This window comes from Saimiri boliviensis, chromosome 4, assembly GCF_048565385.1.
Source record: "Saimiri boliviensis isolate mSaiBol1 chromosome 4, mSaiBol1.pri, whole genome shotgun sequence".
Classification (NCBI taxonomy): domain Eukaryota; kingdom Metazoa; phylum Chordata; class Mammalia; order Primates; family Cebidae; genus Saimiri; species Saimiri boliviensis.
The window spans coordinates 104,327,317-104,345,632 of record NC_133452.1 but is presented as its reverse complement, the minus strand read 5'-3'; the positions used below and the strand labels follow the sequence as shown (position 1 = coordinate 104,345,632).

Sequence of the window (18,316 nt, the reverse complement as noted above, 5' to 3'; positions counted from 1 at the left end):
TGTGTATGTGTGGTGTGCATATGTGGTATATGTGTGGCATTTGTGGGGGTGGGATATGGGTGTGTGTGTAACATATATATACATATGTGGTGTGTGTATATGTGTATGTGTGATGTGATGTGCAGAATGTGTGTAGATGGGGTTTGTGTACATGTGGTGTGGTGTATGTGATGTGCATGTGGGGTATATGTGTGGTGTGTGTGGTATGTGTAGGTTGTGTGTGTGCACTCCGTGTGTGCTGAGTGTACAGATGGGGTTTGTGTGTGTGGTATATGTGTGGTATGGTTTATATGGGTAGTATGTGTGTAGTGTGTGTACATGTGTATGTGTGGCAGGGTATATTTAGGTGGTGTGTGTGCATGTATGATGTGTGGTATGTGTGTGATGTTTACATGGTGTGTGTTGTCCCTAAGTATGGTGTATATGCGTGGTATATATGTGATATGTAGATGGGGTTTGTGCACATGCGGCATGTGTGTGATTGTGGTGTGTGGTGTATACACATGGTATATGTGTGATGTGTGTGTAGATGGGGTTTGTGCATGTGTTATATGCACGATGTGTGCGTGGTGTATACACATGGCATATGTGTGATGTGTGTATAGATGGGGTTTGTGTACGTGTGGTGTCTATGTGTGGTGTCTATGTGTGATATGTGTGTAGTGTGGTATGTTTATGTGTGGGGTGTGTGTGTAGATGGTGTATGTGCATGTGTGGTATATGTATGTGTGTGGTGTATATGTGTGGTGTGTGTGGTGTGTGTACATGGGTTTTGTGCACATGTGGCATGTGTGCATGGTATATATGTGTGGTATGTGTATGATATATGTATGTGTGTGGGGACGTAGGTGATGTACATGTGAATGTGTGGTGTGCATATATGTGTGTTCGTCTCCAAAAAGCAAAAATAGACATTCATGTACCCACTTCCAAGTCTAAGTAGAAAGACGACCCAGGCAACTCCCCAAAGCATATGAGCAGAACAAATAGTAAGATTACTGAAAATCAGCCCCCATGCCAATTTCTAATCAGCCCACTCTTTGTTTAGAAAGGAGTTGCCCAATCATAATATTTAGGAAATGCAATGTCTTTTCCTCTTTTTCCCATGAACCGCACTGTGGCCTGGGAGCAGAGACCCATTCAAAGAATGCTTACATCCACCACAGACTGGAGACTGAGTATCCACATATGCATTTCACTTAATCTCACAACAACCCAGAGTGGTCAGAATGTTCAACCAATAAGGATCCTGAGGTTCAAAACCAGGAGACAATGCCCAAACTAGGGCTCTTCCTATAATACACTATTACATTCCACCCCAGCTTCAATTTAGCTCCAGGGGTGTGTGTGTGGGTGTGGGTGGGTGAGTGGGTGTGTCCAGCAGATGTAACTGGGTTTCCCTTGGGTGTATATTACAATAGGGCATACCTCCTCCCAACCCCCTGCCTCTGCTATTTGAAATCAGGGTGGTAGGTTTTAGCTGCATCCCCACTGAGCCTGAGATAGAAAAAGCAAGTTACTGACAATAATGTATCCCAAACTATTCCATGCTCCACACTTTAAAACATAAATATTTTGCGTATTTCTAGAAAAGAGAATACTAGTATTTACTAAAAGCTAGACTAAGCTCAAACTTTTATACCTATCATTTAAGTATCTCAACATCCTGCAAAGTGGTAATATGATCTCCATTTTTACACATAGGGAAATTAAGGCTCAGAGAAGATCAGTAACTTGCCCAAGTCAGTAAAGTTGATAAAACATGTGCCCTCGTCGGCCGGGCGTGGTGGCTCAAGCCTGTAATCCCAGCACTTTGGGAGGCCGAGGAGGGTGGATCACGAGGTCAAGAGATCGAGACCATCCTGGTCAATATGGTGAAACCCCGTCTCTACTAAAAATACAAAAAAAAGTAGCTGGGCATGGTGGCACATGCCTGTAATCCCAGCTACTCAGGAGGCTGAGGCAGGAGAATTGCCTGAACCCAGGAGGCAGAGGTTGCGGTAAGCCAAGATCGCGCCATTGCACTCCAGCCTGGGTAACGAGCGAAACTCCGCCAAAAAAAAAAAAACATGTGCCCTCAGTCTGATGTATTCCAACATTCAGATACAGCCTTCCCACTGCAAGCAGAGTACAGCTTGTAAATGGCAGCATCTCTGTACACCACAGGCACCCCCCCAGCCACAGCACCTTCTGTGATGCACATCCCATCTCTTCCCCATCTCCCCATCCCAGCACACAGGAAAGAGCTCAGTGTTTGCATAACGAAACCCCATCCCTAGTCACGTACAGCAATTGGCCCCAGCGTCTCACCACACGCTCAGTCACGGAAAGATCCAGGCTGTCCTGTCCTCGGCATCTTGGGCGTTCGAACTGGGCATACTCAGAAGCCCTGCGCTTAAAGCTCTGCTGTTGCAGTCTTGAGACTTTTACTAATTTTTGAACAAGGAGTTCCACATTTTCATTTTGTGCTGGGCCCCGCAAATCATGCAGCTGGCCCTGCCCATCTTCTCCGGCAGCCAGCACGGGCAATCTTTCCCAGGAAGAGTGGCCCGGCTGGCTACTCCCTGTGTGTTTCCAAAAATGTTACCCAGAGTCTCTGAATGGTCAGGACTGAACAGAGACAAGTTACTTTAATCCGGCGTGGCTTCCTGCTCAAGTGGCCCTCATCTATATTTCAGTAACTTCTGGGCTACCCTTCACCCTGATCTTTCTTCCCCATCACACCCTACTCCTCCACTCCATGCTCCCTGGTTTCCAGCCATGTTGACCCACTCACTCCTCCTTAAATGCACCATTGCTCAAGGGACTGAAATTCCTAAAGGGCAGGGACATTTTTATCTCTAACTGCCACCACAGGGCACTTTCCATACACACAGCAGGAACTTGATAAGAGCTAAAGGATTAAATGAATTGCTACAGTGTTATCTGTCAATTAATTAAAATACGTTTTTTAAAAATGCATTGCTATATTTCTTGAATTCTTGACCCTATCAATTATAAGACATATCATCAATGTGATGACAGGACATTAAGCATACATGAAGCTTGTACATCCTTCTGAAATTAAATAAATAATAAAAGTAGACTATTTTAGCTTTGAAACATAGTGAAGAATAGACTGGCTCGTTCTGCATGTGGGTTTTCAGCATTATCCCGCACCCCAATCTCACACCCACCTCCCCTGCTTCTTCCCCGTCTTCTCCTATCCATCCCCACTGCAGATCCCAACTTCCCCAAGCAGCCTTCCTTACCACTTCAATCTACCTGAATTCTCCTAAATAACGCGCTTTTTATCTGCTATTTAAAGAACACTTCACTGTATATTCGTGGCTACTTTATGTTATTTGGAATTTTGTATTCATTTATGTTTTTTATTTTTACTTATTTATTTTTTGAGATGGAGTCTTCCTCTGTCCCCCAGGTTGCAAGGCAATGACACAATCTCGGCTCACTGCAACCTCCGCCTCCCAGATTCAAGTTATTCTCCTGCCTCAGACTCCAGAGTAGCTGGGATTACAGGAATGCACCATCACACCCAGCAAACGTTTTTGTATTTTTAATAGAGACAGGGTTTCACCATGTTGGCCAGGCTGGTCTTGAACTCCTGACCTCAAGCGATCTGCCTGCCTCTGCCTCCCAAAAAGTGTTAGGATTACACGCGTGAGCCACCGCACCTGGCCATGTTTATGTTTTTTATACCAATGAACTTCTCCCCCATCTAGACTCTGAGCCCACAAGAATAGCTCCTGGCACAGTGGCATGTCTGCAGCAGTTCCTCAGTCCTCCGTGAGCTTTTCCTGAATGAATGACATCTCGGGGCAGTGTGTGGGCAGAGGCAGAGTGGAGAAAGTGGTTAACATGCCAGGAATGAAACTTCATGGCCAACCCAATGACTCAGATCCTTCAATCCATGAAGGAATCCAGGCCATGGCCAGACACCCTCAATAGGTGTCTCAAGTGAGCCTCAGCAAGCAGGAAAGGAATGCTTCTTTATAAAACTGCATGGTTCAGTCAGATCTTGGAATTCTCAGATAAATGCAGGATGTTTTCATTTGTTTGTCTCTTTTCTGTTTTTAATTTCCCCCTGCTCACTGTCAACAAAAGGCATCTTACATGTAAAAGGTATGAGATATTTTTCCTCTGTGTGTTTTGAGGGATGCTTTCTGTAAAGGAAATGAGACTCTAGCTCCAGGACTTCAGGCTACAGAAGCTAAGATTTCCTCTAAGCACACAGGCCAATCCCCAAGCCATGAGAACAGTCCTTGAATCGACTCCCCATTTCTAAATTGCCTTTGAACCCGGACATCCCTGCAAGCTCTGCCTCGATTATTGCCACTGAAGGAATTCCCCTCCTGAGTGCCCAGTGTTGAAGCCACTTACCCACTTCATCCTGGAAAGTGCACTTTGCTGTGTGCTGCCTCTTTCTATCCAGTCACCCCTTCAGAGACCTTTTCTCAATTCTCCCTCAAGTTGTGAACAATGTGAAATCTGATCCACCTGCCCCAAGAACTCCACAATCTCTCTAGCCCCTTTGATTCAGCTGGAGCCACTCAGGTTGGAGCCCCTCCCCTCCCAGGAATCCCTCCAGGTAGAGGCTCTATCCCTGGAGCCCCACCCCCCAGGAGCCCCTCTCTGGAATCCTGCCCCTGGACGGCCTCCCCCTGGAGCCCTTCCTCAACCCTGCCCCAAAGAGTTCCCTCCCGCCGGGATCCCTCCCCCTGAAGCCCCTCCTCCCAGAGCCTCTCCCCCGGGAACCCTGTCCCTGGAGCTCCTCCCCGTGGAACCCTCCACCTGGGACCCCTACCACCCAGAGCCTCTCCGTCTGGAGCCCTTCCCCTGGAGCTTCTCACCATGGAACCCTCCCCTGGAACCCCTACCACCCAGAGCCCCCTCCCCCTGGAACCCTGCCCCTGGAGCTCCTCCCCATGGAACCCTCCCCGTGGGACCCCTACCTCCCAGAGCCCCTCCCCCTGGAGCCCCTCCCCCTGGAGCCCCTCCCCCTGGAGCCCCTCCCCCTGGAGCCCCTCCCCCTGGAGCCCCTCAGCCGGAACACCTGGCAAGCCTCACTTCCTGCTGGAAGCCTTCCCTGCCTTCCTTCCTTCTCCTTAGTTAGCATCCTGTGTTTCTCCCATAATCAAACATCAGACAGATCTATTGTTTCCTGAATTACAGTCACTCTCCCTGGGCTGTGATCTTGTTAGGTCAGGGACAGTGTCCTACAGCGTAACAGGAACCGTGGTGTCCAGGACAGAGCCTGGCACATAGTAGATAGACCAGGGCTTTGCCAAGGTGCAGATCCTGGATATCTGGCCTTCTCCCTTATCTTCTCCCCTCCAAAACTCCCTCCATCCCCTTACGTCAGACTAATTCAGCAATGGTCACTCCAAAATTCTTTTCCGCATCTCCAGCTCCACATTTCCAACGATCTACATTTCTATTCAGATGTGCTTATCATGCTAGTGCCACCAACTTCCTCCACAACCGATTTCTCTCCTTTCCTTCCCCCTTCGGACCACCCTGAACTTCAAAGAGAAGCATCTTTAACTCTTCCTTTATCTTAAATACTGTTATATGGCAGGCATTTTATATGAACTATCTCACTTAATTCTCACAAGAAACTCTTAAACGTGGGTATTAGCATCTGGATTTTAAGGATAAGGAAACCAGTGTTCAGTGAAGTGAAGCAACCTTCCCAAGGTCACAAGCACAAAACTGACTGAGCCAGGATTAGAGGCAGCTTCTGACGTAGCTATTTTTTTTTTTTTTTTTTTTTTTTTTTTTGAGATGGGGTCTGACTCTATTGCCCAGGCTGGAGCGCTGTGGTGCGATCTTGGCTCACTGCAACCTCCACCTCCCGGGCTCAAGCAATCCTCCTGCCTCAGCCTCCCAAGCAGCTGGGACTATAGGCATGCATCACCATACCTGGCTAATTTTTGGATTTTTTTGTAGAGGCAGGATATCGCCATGTCACCCAGGCTGGTATCAAACTCCTGGCCTCCAGTGGTCTGTCTGCTTCAGTCTCCCAAAGTGCTGGGATTATGAGTGTGAGCCACTGCGCCCAGCCATGACCCAGCTGTCTTAAACTCCCATTCTTCTCCCCGAACACACACACACACTCCCACACCCACACACAGTTCTCTATTTTATAGATTACTCAGTCTTCATACTCACTCGGTTTTACTTAGAGATGCTTCCTGCACCAAGACTGTGCTCACCTGTGTGAACACTGGGCTTCCCTCACTGGCATCTGGGAGGCTGGCCGTGCAGAGCCTCCTGCAATTAGCTGGCAGTGTGGTGGACCCACCTCACATTTGCTCTGTAAGCCTGCACCTGCTCTAAGCTTGGAACCATTTCTCTCAGGCACTGTCCTTTCCTGACAACGTGGCTGACCTCCAGCCCAAGCTAAGGCTGACCCCTTTCTTCTGGACTCCATTTGCACACCTCTCTCCCCCTTTTGGCTTCAGGTCCTCAGCTTGGTTCTCAGGTCAGAACCACTCAACAGGCTACCTGCTTGAACAATATCCTGGATTGCCCAGTTCTCTTCTCTCCATTTAGCTCCTGTTTTTTCGCTTTCAACAGGACATCTCAAACCAAATCCAGCTTTCGAGTCCACCTACTGCACTTATGAAAGATGCAGATTCCAGGGCCTGCCCTCAGAGTTTCTAAGGCAGATCTGGGGGGAAGACCTAGGAATCTGCATTTTAACAAGTTCCCCTGGTGATTTGGATGGAGGCAGTTTAATTTACTGCCATTTCTCTTTCCTCTTTTTTCACCAGAATTTTTACAAACCTTTTTAATAATTCATACTTTTTATTCAAAGTTATGAATAGATCCCTCAGGTTTTCCTGCCTGGCTGCAAAATAGAATCATGGGGCATTTTTTAAAAATACCCGATGCCTGGACCCAACCTGAACCAATTAAAACAATCTCTGTGGGAGGAGGGAGAAGGGGAGCCACTAGGGTGAGCAGCTCATCATGGTTTGCCCAAGACTGCTCTAGTTTTAAAAGTCAAAGTCCCGGCCAGGCATGGTGGCTCATGCTTGTAATCCTAGCACTTTGGGAGGCCAAGGTGGGCAGATCACTTGAGGTCAGGAGTTCGACACCAGCCTGGCCAACATAGTGAAACCCGATCTCTACTAAAAATGTAAAAATTAGCCAAGTGTGGTAGTGTGTGCCTGTAATCCCAGCTATTCGGGAGGCTGAGTCAGGAGAATCACTTGAACCCGGGAGATAGAGGTTGCAGTGAGCCGAGATCACACCACTGCACTCTGGCCTGAGTGACAAAGCAAGACTCCATCTCAAAAAAAAAAAAAAAAAAAAAAAAAAAGTCAGTCCCATATCATAGGAACCTTCTCAGTCCCAGGAAAACTGGGATGACTGGTCGCTCTCCTGGGCTCTGGCACTTGTAAAATCTCTCCAGGTAACACTAATTTGTAGGCAAGTTTACCAAACACTGGACTGCATCCAGGTCAGGCAAGGCCTTGACCAACCAGCCAACTCTCCCTAGAATTCCCTAAAGTCAGAGCTCACCTGCATTTTGTTTTCCTTGAGCACTGGTTATCTTAAAATTTGTCCCTGGGCCAGCAGCATCAGCATCACCTGCAAATTCATTTGAAAAGGTAGATCCATCTTCAATAATAATAGCAATCATAATCCACAGCTACAATTTATCCACATTTCTTCTATGGGCCATGCACCTCCCTGGGTGCCTGTGTGTCCTCCTTCAACTCACAAGAAAAACGTGAGGTCATTATTACTGTGATCTGAAGTTGACAAATGAAGACACTGGGCCCCAGAGAGGCTGAGTAAACCAGGTGAGGTCAGACTGTTAGCTGCTGGCAATACTGCCTAGAATCCAGACAAGCCTCACTCAAAATCCCCGTGCTTCTCTCTCACCTGCCAATCTTCTGCAGATCCCTACCAGAAGGCCTCCACGTGGACTGACTTAAGTGAAGTTGTGATTAGGGAATTATCTGTCAGGCGTGGGCTGGTGGTAGAGGTGGCTGGAGGCTGGGGGGGGTCCATCCCACAGGGAGAGCATAGGACTGATTAGAGGGGGCCTGTTTTGATTCTGGTGCAGCAAATATTTACTGACCACCAACTAACTAACTGGCTTGAATATGCGATCTCATTAAATTCAGCAGTAACTCCATAAAATATATGGCACTGGGGTTTCGTAGGGGCCATACATAAAAGTTTCCCCTTCATGCTCGAGTTCAGGACCAATTGAGAAATAGACACATGAAGCTTCTGATAGAGGTCAAAACAGCAGCTATGTTTCTGATAGAGCTGTTGGGAGGATATAGCTTCACTGGCCAAATGCATTTCCTAATATTCCACTCATGAATGAGGCCAATTCACACATCCAATCCCTGGCATAGGACGGGGACCATGGACCTCCCCATAGGAGCAGGCTCCTGACCTCACTGCCAAGAGCCAGCCAGTTGCACCCATCCTGCAGGTGGCAGACCCAAGAGAGGCAGGGAAGGCAGTTGGCAGACCCAGCTCATAACTTTTCCCAGAGTCCCCAGTTGGAGACGCCTTGGTTCTTCCCTTGAGAAAGTCATGAGGAGGGAGAAGCCTGAGAGTGGGCAGCAGGGTTCTTCACCCACACGTACATGTACTCATGCCCCAGGCCCACTACTCCCAGAGATGTTGACTTAGTCTGGGAAGGGAAGGAGTGGGCATTAATATTTTGTAAAAGTTTCCCAGGTGATGCTAAGGTGCTGAATATTGACAATCACAGATGATCGTCTCTTGGAAACCAGAAACCAAGGCATTGCCTCTAGAAGGGATGGAATTGTTCCTACTTTACAACCACGGAAAAAAGTCCTCAGGAAACTTGAGAATCTTGCCCAATGTCCAGAGCTAGTAAATAGAATAGTAAGGATGAATAATGGCAGGTAACAAATGGGCTTGCTCCCAATTTAGGGTGGACTTGGAGCTTTGCAGCCAGGTTGGAGCCAGATCAGCTAAACCAGCCATTCGCGAGCTTCATCATGCATCAGCATTTCCCGGAGAGCATGTTAAAATGCAGATTGCTGGGCCCCACTCTGGAGTTTCTGACTTAGAGACGGTTCTGTAGCTATAAGAGATGACCATGGGGCTTTGGAGTGGGGCATACCTGGGTTGTAGGTATTACTTTGCCACCAACTAACAATATGACCTTGCCTGGTTTACTTGACCTCTCTGGGGCTCAGTCTAGGAGTTAACGCCCACTGTCTTCATTTGTCAACTAGAGATCACAGTCATAATGACCTAACGTTTTCCTTGTGAGTTGAAGGAGGACACATGAGGCAGCTGGGGTGGTGCATGGCCCATAGCGGAAATGTGGATAAATTGTAGGTGTCATTTTTGCTGCTGTTATTTAGGGATGCCTTCTTTAAGAAGGCTTGGGGGAGGTTTGGGATGCCGGAAAGAATACCAAGAGATAGAACACCAAAGTGCGAATGAACTAAGTCTTAAAGGACACAGGAACATGAGTCAGACGTGGAGCAGAAGTCAGCACACAGAAGGGAGGATGAGGGAATCTTGTTCAGAGGGGAGGTCTGCTGCGAATCTGGCCAGCAGAGGGGCTGGATTTTGAAGTCACCCAAAATAGAACTTCCTTCTCTCAAAGATTGCAATCCATGTTTTCCCTCACTCCCCTTCTCTCTGGGCCACACTCCACATGCCTGTGTCCAGACTCATTTGTTAGAACTCCCCTCCACCACCCCGCCATCACCCCATCCCCAACCCTGCCCTAGGGACTCAAGGAATCCTAGCAATGTCTCCAACTCCAAGTTCGGGAGGAAAGGAGGCAACATATAAGGGGGAAGCCCTCTCTCTGGGCCTGTGTCTTTGTATGATTTTCCTCAGTCCCACAGCCTCCCCTTCTCCCAGGTCAGGGCCCTTCCAAGTCAGCATCAGCCTGGCCATCTCATCAGAGGTATCCAAGCCAAGAGGGGAATCCACAGCCTTCTTCCAACCACTCAACCACAGAGTCCTCTCTGCATCTCCGCCACCCATGCCCCTGCCTCTTTCATAGTTATGCTCAATGCATATCCCCTCAAGCCTTCCTGATGAATCTCCCAGAGATCCTTCCTCCACGTGTTTGTTCATTCATTCATCCATTCATTCCACAAATATTCTCTGAGCACCAACTCTGCGACCTGGCACCAATATGAAAAAGGACACAGTCCTTGCCCTCCTGCAGGCTAAAGAAGAGAGCACTAGATCTGGAGTCCAGAGTTGTAGGGTCTAGCCCTACAGGGTTCTGTGAGCTGCTTCCAGCTGGTGCCGAGATGAGAAATTGTAGAAATAAAAGATATAAGATATAGAGACAGAGAAAAGTGAGTTTGGGCCCAGGAGTCCACTGCTACCCAAATTGCGGAGACCAGCAGTGGCCCGGAATACCAGGACACTCTCACTTTTATTGAGCTGCAAATCTGGGGGCAGGGTAGGTAGGGCGTGGTCTTGGTGGTCAGAGACTAGGGGCAGGGTAGATAGGGGGTGGCAGTGATAGGGTCAAGTACATCACGTGTCATTCAGGTAGGGGCTCAGGAATTTCTGGCACCCGAGGTAAGGTAAGGAGCATAATGCATCAGCACCTTTTCCATACTTATCAAGAAAGAACAAAAACATTAAGATTTGCATTACTATTACTGATGATCTTTTCTGAGACAAAAGGAACCAGGTGCAGAAGCAGAGCATGAGAGCGGACAGGGAGCGTGACCACTGGAGCACAGCATCACATAGGGACAGTTAAGCCCCTGGATGCCTGCGGGTCTACCTGACAGCCGCCAGGCCTTACCACAAGAGCTTGGAGAAGCGGAGTTTTCTCCTAACTCCTCTGGGGAAGGAGATGTCTCGGCCATTTTGGACATCTCCTTCCCTAGCTGGTTAAACAGCGGGCGCTTTCCCAGTGCTGGCGCTGCCACATGGCCAATGTGCCCTCCAGCAGCCCTTACGCGGGCGTGACAAAGGGCTTAGAGCATCTGGCCTGTGTCATTCATTTCACAATGTCACCCCAGGTTCACACTTCCGACCTGAGAGGCATTAGTAAAGGAATTAAGATCACCTATGAATCACTAAGATCACATATGAATAACTAATAACTACTATAGTTATATTTCTAGTTACTTTCTTCATCATTTATATGGAAATAGGCTGAGGCCTTTTGCTCTGGTCTCAGTGCTTATGGGATCTCCCCCATAGACAGAGTTGGGGGCTTACATTGTCATAAGGAAAAAATGGAGCCCCATTTCATGTTCCTCAAGTTTCTTCTAACAGGAGAACATATCTCCCAGCCCCTGGTGAGACACAGTCAGATCTTCCTTCTCTCTTGCACACAGAAAATACATAAAAGAAAACATACTGTATCAGACACAGATAACACACTTCATGACTCCATGCTGTTCTCCACCCAGCAGACTTTAGGAATTTGTCTGCACCTCAATGCATATCATCTCTAGTCACTGCCTGGACGCCTATGTCCAGCATCTTAGCTTAATGACCATGTTAACCAGCATTTATTGCCCTGCTTGGATGTGCCAGGCACTGGAAGATAAAGAGATGAACAAAATACATTCCTGAGCACCTGGAGCCGACAGTCCAGTGGGAGAGTCATGACATAAACAGATAGTCATAATACAATGCAGGAAGCACACAGTGACCAAAGTAAGGCACTGTGGTGTGGGTGGAGAGAGGCACCTAATACAGCTGCCTGTTGACAAGGAGGACACCAGGGAAGGCTTCCTGGAGGAGACAGCACCAGAGCTCAGTCTTAAGAGAAAGTGAGTCTGAGACTGAGCCTGTGCATTGGCTTGGCTCCTGCCACTTCAGGTCACCTTAATCACTTTCATTGATTTTGGTCCCTTCCTTTCCCTGCCCTTCATCTCAGAATACCCAGGGCACTGGAGCTTTTGGAAATGGGAATCCAAGTGTATGTGGTGTGATTATGGCTGAATTTTCTCCTTCCTTTTATTGAGAGTTGATATTATAACACCAATAGCATGATGCTGATGATGTAATAAAAGCTTAAAACATAAAGCGAGAGTTTATTTCCTTCTGACTATTTTTAGGTTGTGCCCAGATACCCCCTTGGCCTTTCAACCCCAGTGCAACCAAAGCCAGAGCTGAGTTTTCAAATGTCGCACATGATCCTCAACAGCTACCAGCAGACAGAAAAGGGCAGGGCTTTGGCCAACTTGAGGACTGAGAGTCAGGGTTGTACCAGGCTCAGCAAACAGGAGCTACAGCTGCAAATCAAAGGCCCCTTTCACTAGGGAAGCAGAGTGGAGTTGAAGGATGTCCACATCACACTTTTTCTCCAGTGCAGTCACGCGAACAGTTAGTGAAAAATCACGGTCCAAATGAGTGAAAAAAGAATGTAGGTATTCACATGCATACAAATAGAAGAATCTGAAACCCAACAAGCCCCTCTCTAATCCGAAATGAAATACTCTAAGACAATGCAAGAGGTATGCCCTTCCATTTTCCCCTGGCTGAGCCAACTGAAACCCATGCCCATTTCTCTGGGGGATGTTGCACATTATTCAGGGAGTTACATCACACGTCACTGAGCGCTAAAGGGCCATCACCGCAAGACTTGTTTCTGAGAAGCAGCAAAAGTGTCAGGAATACGATGGGGTCAAGAATCCAGAATTTTTAGGTTCTAAACTTGGCTCTGCACTAACAAGCTGCAAGACTTTGGGAAAGTTGCTTGACTTCTCTAAGCCTTACCTCATTCGTCTGAAGAGACCATGATGGCACCTAATCCACAAGGTAGTGGTGAGAACTGAGTGAAAATTTGGGAGTAGTGCTGCTTGTCAGATACAGAGGATTTCACAAGGAAAATATTTAAAGTATTTCCCAACCTATTTGCCTCTGGAAAATGCCAGTGTTTAGTTCTTTTTTCCTCTTCTTTCTTTTCATGTACACTTCTAATACCAGAGCTAAGCCAGGACCTTGTTTTCCCTGGGAAAAGAAGACTGATAGCTTCCAGAACAAAATGGTGCATAGAGGGAGGAATGGTTGATACAAGATAATGATGTTCCTTGTAGACAGGGCAGGGCAATAGAAAACCTTTCTAGGTCAGCATGGTGGCTCGAACCTGTAATCCCAGAACTTTGAGGGGCCAAGGAAGGTGGATCACTTGAGATCAGGAGTTTGAGACCAGCCTGGCCAACATGGTGAAACTCTGTCTCTAATAAAAATGCAAAAAAAAAAAAAAAAAATTAGCCAGATGTGGTAGCACACACTTGTAATCTCAGCTGCTTGGAAGGCTGAGACAGGAGAATCACTTGAACCTAGGAGGCAGAGACTGCAGTGGGCCGAGATCCCACTACTGCATTCCAGTGCATTCCAACCTGGGTGACAGAGCGAGACTCTATCAAAAAAAAAAAAAAAAAAAGGAAGAAAGAAAGGAAAAGAAAACTTTTCCAGTACTAGGAGGAAAAGAAAGTATATGCCCAGGATTCCACTCCCTTCTCCACCTCCAGAGGGGGGTGGTGGTTTGTGGTATCACTAGAAACAACTCAATGACTTGGAGAATTTCACAACAGGGTGCAGGGCTGGGGAAAGGTCATGCTCTTTGGGAAACCCTGCCTAAGCCCAGCTCTGAGCAAACAGGACTGGCAACAGCTGAGGAAATTACCTGGGGGCTGTCTTCGGGCCCACCCATTTAGAACCTGCACATCCCAGAGCAGCCACTGGACACTTGGGCCCTCCAGGAATGGGTGGATGTCCTGGAAAAGCCAGGGACCAGGGGAAGCCCTAAGCTTCCGCGATGGGTGCCAAGTCTACCCTCAAAGGCCCTGGGGACCGGATCAGACCTGGCCCCTTCAAGGGAGTTCAGCACAGAGGCCCAAGCAGCAGAGAGCAAGGCACAGCTCCAAGGAGATCTGCAGCCTCAGGCCCTTCCCTGGTCACCTTGAAAATGCTGGAGCTTCCCCAGAAAGCCAGTTCACATGGGGGAGGGGCACCGGGAGCCACTCTCACAGGAAGTTTGAATTTCCACTTGATGGGACCTTGCTCCAAAGCAACTCTCCTAAATCAGTGACTAAAGTACCTTTATTTTTCACACTAAGTTTTCATTGCAAGTTATCAATTATCGGAATCAATTCCTTTTCCTGCATAGCTGAGCGCCATGTATTCATTTTCACTGCCCAGTTAAGTAAGTCTTCAATAAATGCGAGCTGCTATTATGTCATCATCATCATCATCACTACCACTAAAGTGGGTTATTTCCAGATAGACAAAGGGAAGCGAAGAGGAGGACAAGAGCAAAATCTAGTCCCATTTTTATTTCAGATCTGGGTCCTCGGAGGGCTCAGGGAGGCTGGCTGGCATGGGAGGAAAGGGAAGAAGAGCAGCCTTTGGGACCCCCTCACCAGGGAGTTCATCTGCTTCTTATTTGACACAAACTAGGCCAGCCCTGCCTTCACCCAGGTTTAACTGTCAGTGACCTGTCAGCCCCTCTACCTTTTCCTCACCAAGGGAGCTGAAGAAGAGTGAGCATCAGTGCACCTGCCCTCTAGTGTACCTGTCCCTCCAGTGCACCTGCCCCCAGTATACCTGTCCCACTAATATACCTGCCTCCCCAGTGCACCTGCCCCCGCAGTGCTCCAGTCCCCACAATGCACCTGCCCTCTCAGTACACCCACCTCCCCATTGCACCTGTCCTCTAGGTACACCTGCCTCCCCAGTGCACCTGGCCCTCAGTGTGCCTGCCTCCTAGGCCACAGACCTGGACTGTTCAGGTGAGGTCTTACAAGCCTCTTGATCTTCTCACTCATTTACTATCTTTGTGGCCTTGGCAGTAACACACAGAGGTTAAGAGCCAGAACTCAGGAGTTAGACTTCCTGGGTGCGAATCCCAGAGTCCCAGAGCCGCTTCTCATCTGCTGTGTCATCTTTGGCAAGCTACTTAATCGCCCTGTGCCTCAGTTTCCCCATGTGAAAATGAGAATACTAATAGTAATCTGCCTCAAAGATTGTGGGGATTAATTCGTGGGTCATGTACAAATGATTAGTGATTAGGGTAGCACCAGGCACCTATTCAGCACTAAGTGTGAATAAGTCACACCCTCTCAGTGAGGTCTTTCAAGGGTATCTGAAATAGCAGCCCCACTCCCAGCACCCCCCATCTCCCTTCCCTTCATTTTCCACATAGACTTTTCACCATATGAGAGACTATACCTCCCATGTATTCATTATACCTCCCACAATAATGTAAATTCCATGGAGCATTTTTGTTCATCAATCATTGCTGTATTCACAGTGACTAGAATTACTACCTGGTGCATAATAGGCCCTTGTAATAAAGAAGGAATTTATGAAATTTAACTTACTAACCATATAGACTTACAGGCAAGTTACATAATTCTCCACATGCCTTAGTTTACTCATCTGAAAAAAAGAGATGATGCCCACACCCTCACAGTGATGTAAAGATTAAATGAGGCAACATTTGCAAATAGTTCCACTCCAGTCCTTGGTACATGGTTGACCTGAGAGGACCAGCCTCTGCCTGACAGAGGAAGGGCCTGAAATGGTTAATCCCTGGCTCTCCTCTCCCATGCAAAGCGAGGCCGGACTACAGGGCCACTGGCAGCTATCCAGGTGGAGGCTAAATGTTAGAGGTGTGTGCCTGCACAGCTGCCCTGGTCCTGATGCAGTCTTGACCCAGGCAGCGGGGCCCCTCGCCACCCCCTCCTGCTGACGATGCTGCCTGGGCCTGGAGCATTTGGGAGTGCAGGAGCTGAGCAGTGGGAACCTCTGCAGGCCTAGGTCCCACGCCACATCCTGGCCTTGGGGGAGGTGGGCCCAAGGCCTGTACTTGCTTCCCAGCTATTCCCAGGCGGCCCGCTCTCCTGCTGGCCCAGCTGCACTGCCTGAGCTGGAGGGCTGCAGGGCTAGGTCTGTCAGCATTGCTTGTCCCTACTCATGAGGAGCACAAGCACAGTCTGGACTCAAACCCCGACTCTGTCAGCCCTGAAGCCCACCTGCCTCCCAGACTGTGGGAGAGAGCGTGTAGAATGGCAGTCACAGAGGACTCATCGGAGCCCAGTGACTCCAGCCTGCAACTTCCCAGATTTCTCACAATGCCCCAGCTTCTCAGCAACTTCCCTGATAGTCATTCCTCTCCATGACTGACACAGAAAGAGATGAAAATAGATAGACACAGGCTTCAGTGTGAATGCTGAAAAGGAAATAAATGCAGTCCAGCATTTGCCCATGATCATCCACTCCACAACTGTCTACAAACCCCCGCTCTGGCCCAGACACTGTGCACTACAGGATGTGGCATAAAACACAGACTTGATCATCAAAAAGCTCCCAGTTGGAAAGACGGTATAACTGGTGAGCAGGCCAGGATGGGAGCAGGAGCATCTTGGTGGAGACGTACAGGGAATGACGAGCACAGGTGAAGGGTCTCCAGCTCAGCATGGGAAAGGAGGGAGCAGCATGAGAAATCTAGAAGGGTGATACCAAGGTGCTGCTCTTCAACAACTTTGGGGAGCATAGAGGAGCTAATGAATGGGGAAATATTTCCCACCAAGGGACCGGCTCAGAATGGCTCTCGGGGGAACACCAGTGTCAGCTCCGATCCTCTCTATCTTCAAGCACTTTTACCAGAAACGAAGCCCTCTAAGGGCAGAGACCAGGTTCAGTCGGCACCCCTAGAACGGGAACAGGCATATACGGCAGGCGTTGAGTAGAAATGTCTGAGTGTGCCAATGCATAAACAAACCCCTGAAAGTAAGATCGCTACTAACCCAAGGACATGCTGCTTTTTTCTTATCCCACAGATATTCACATACATTCCTATTGCCCAATTTTCTCTTGGTAAGTGTAAGAACCTTCATAGGCTATACACTCTCTAACTGGTGCCAAACAAGGTATCACTCAGCCTCCATCATGGTCATCTTTAGAGCGAACCAACTGTGGCACTCTGCCCATCACCCTGAGTGCTGCCAGCCTCCCTATCCATGGTCACCACAGCCACACTTCTTTGGTACACCCTGGGAAAAGCTGCAAGAATCACACACCACTGAAGATAATGGCCAGAAAGTCACTGCCAATGTTTGTGGCTTAGTATTTACAGAAAAACAAGATCACACTGTGCTTACTATCCATAACCAGTCATAGGTGCACGTGCAGACCCATCCACATACCCTGTGTGGAACATGCAGCCCACTCCCCAGGCCACTGTCATCTACAAAAGTATACAAGGAAGAGACGCCAATTGGATGCATCTGTTTAAACACCATCCCATGAAGCTGGTCCCTACGTAAATTATCCAAACAGTAACCATTCTTGCTTTCTTCTCAAAGAAAAACTGAAGAGAGCATAAATTCTCCTTGCATTTCTGCTATTTATTCATGCAGTCATTTTTTAACAAGGACCTATGATGTGTTAGCCTCTGCCACTGGAACCATGCTATAGTTTGCATGCCTGTATTCCCTCCAAAATGCATATGTTGAAACTTAATCTTTGTTGTAACAATATTAAAGGTGGGGCCTTTTGGGAAGTGATCGAGTCATGATGGTTCCATGTTCATGAATGGATTAGTGCCTTATAAAAAGGCTGGAGGGAATTAGCTTAGGCCCTTAAGCCCTTCCATTCCTTCTGTCATGTAAGGAAACAGCATTCTTCCCCTCCGGAGGAAGGGAAGGAACACAGACATGCAAACCATCCATAATTCTAGTGGCAGGGGCTAACACATAGTAGGTCCTTGTTAAATATTGGCTGCATGAATTAATAGCAAACATACAAGGAGAACCTATGCTCTTTACAGTTTCATTAAGAAACAGCAAAACACCGCCTTAGGAGCAACGGGCAGCCCTCACCAGACACCAGCTCTGCTGGCACCTAGATCTTGTACTTCCTAAAGTCCAGAACCATGAGAAATGTGTTTTTATTATTTATAAAGTACCCAGTGCATGATATATTGGCACAAATGGACTAAGACATACTAGAAATGCAAAACTGAACCAGTCAGAGCTTCGCATTCTAGAAGATAATAGTCTAGTGACAATCAGACAGAAGAGTAGTTTTCAAATATGGTGCTCAGCGCTTCATCAGGGACAGGCCTGTGGGAGCAGAGGTGAGGAGGAACCCCCCCTATCTGACATTGGTGGCGAGGAGGAGGGGTTAGAGAGACTTTACAGGTGTGGTGATTTTTTGACTGAGTCTTGAAGGATAGCTAGGCATTCCCCAGGTAGCAGGGAGGGCAAGATTCAGAAATGTGGGTGGCAGGGCAGACAGAACTTAGATAGCTGGCAGGGAGATGACCTGAGAAGCAGTCCAGGGCTCAGACATGAAGGGACAA

The 18,316-nt window shown here is 48.0% G+C and overlaps 1 protein-coding gene across 8 annotated transcripts in view; it reads right to left on the bottom strand.

Annotated features, from left to right (window-relative positions):
• The window catches only part of DAAM2 (dishevelled associated activator of morphogenesis 2), a 115,315-nt gene that overhangs the window by 61,167 nt on the left and 35,832 nt on the right, over nucleotides 1-18,316 (bottom strand). The window contains exon 1 of one of the 8 annotated variants that reach the window (XM_010334126.2): nucleotides 7,531-9,687. The exons of 5 other annotated variants lie outside the window; for them this stretch is intronic. In XM_010334126.2, coding sequence (XP_010332428.2) covers nucleotides 7,531-7,651 — 121 coding nt within the window. In that variant the 5' untranslated portion in view covers nucleotides 7,652-9,687. Of the gene's footprint in view, nucleotides 1-2,287; nucleotides 3,090-7,530; nucleotides 9,688-18,316 lie in introns of those variants that run through there. 2 more of the 8 variants (XM_074398009.1, XM_074398012.1) reach the window with 2 other exon arrangements.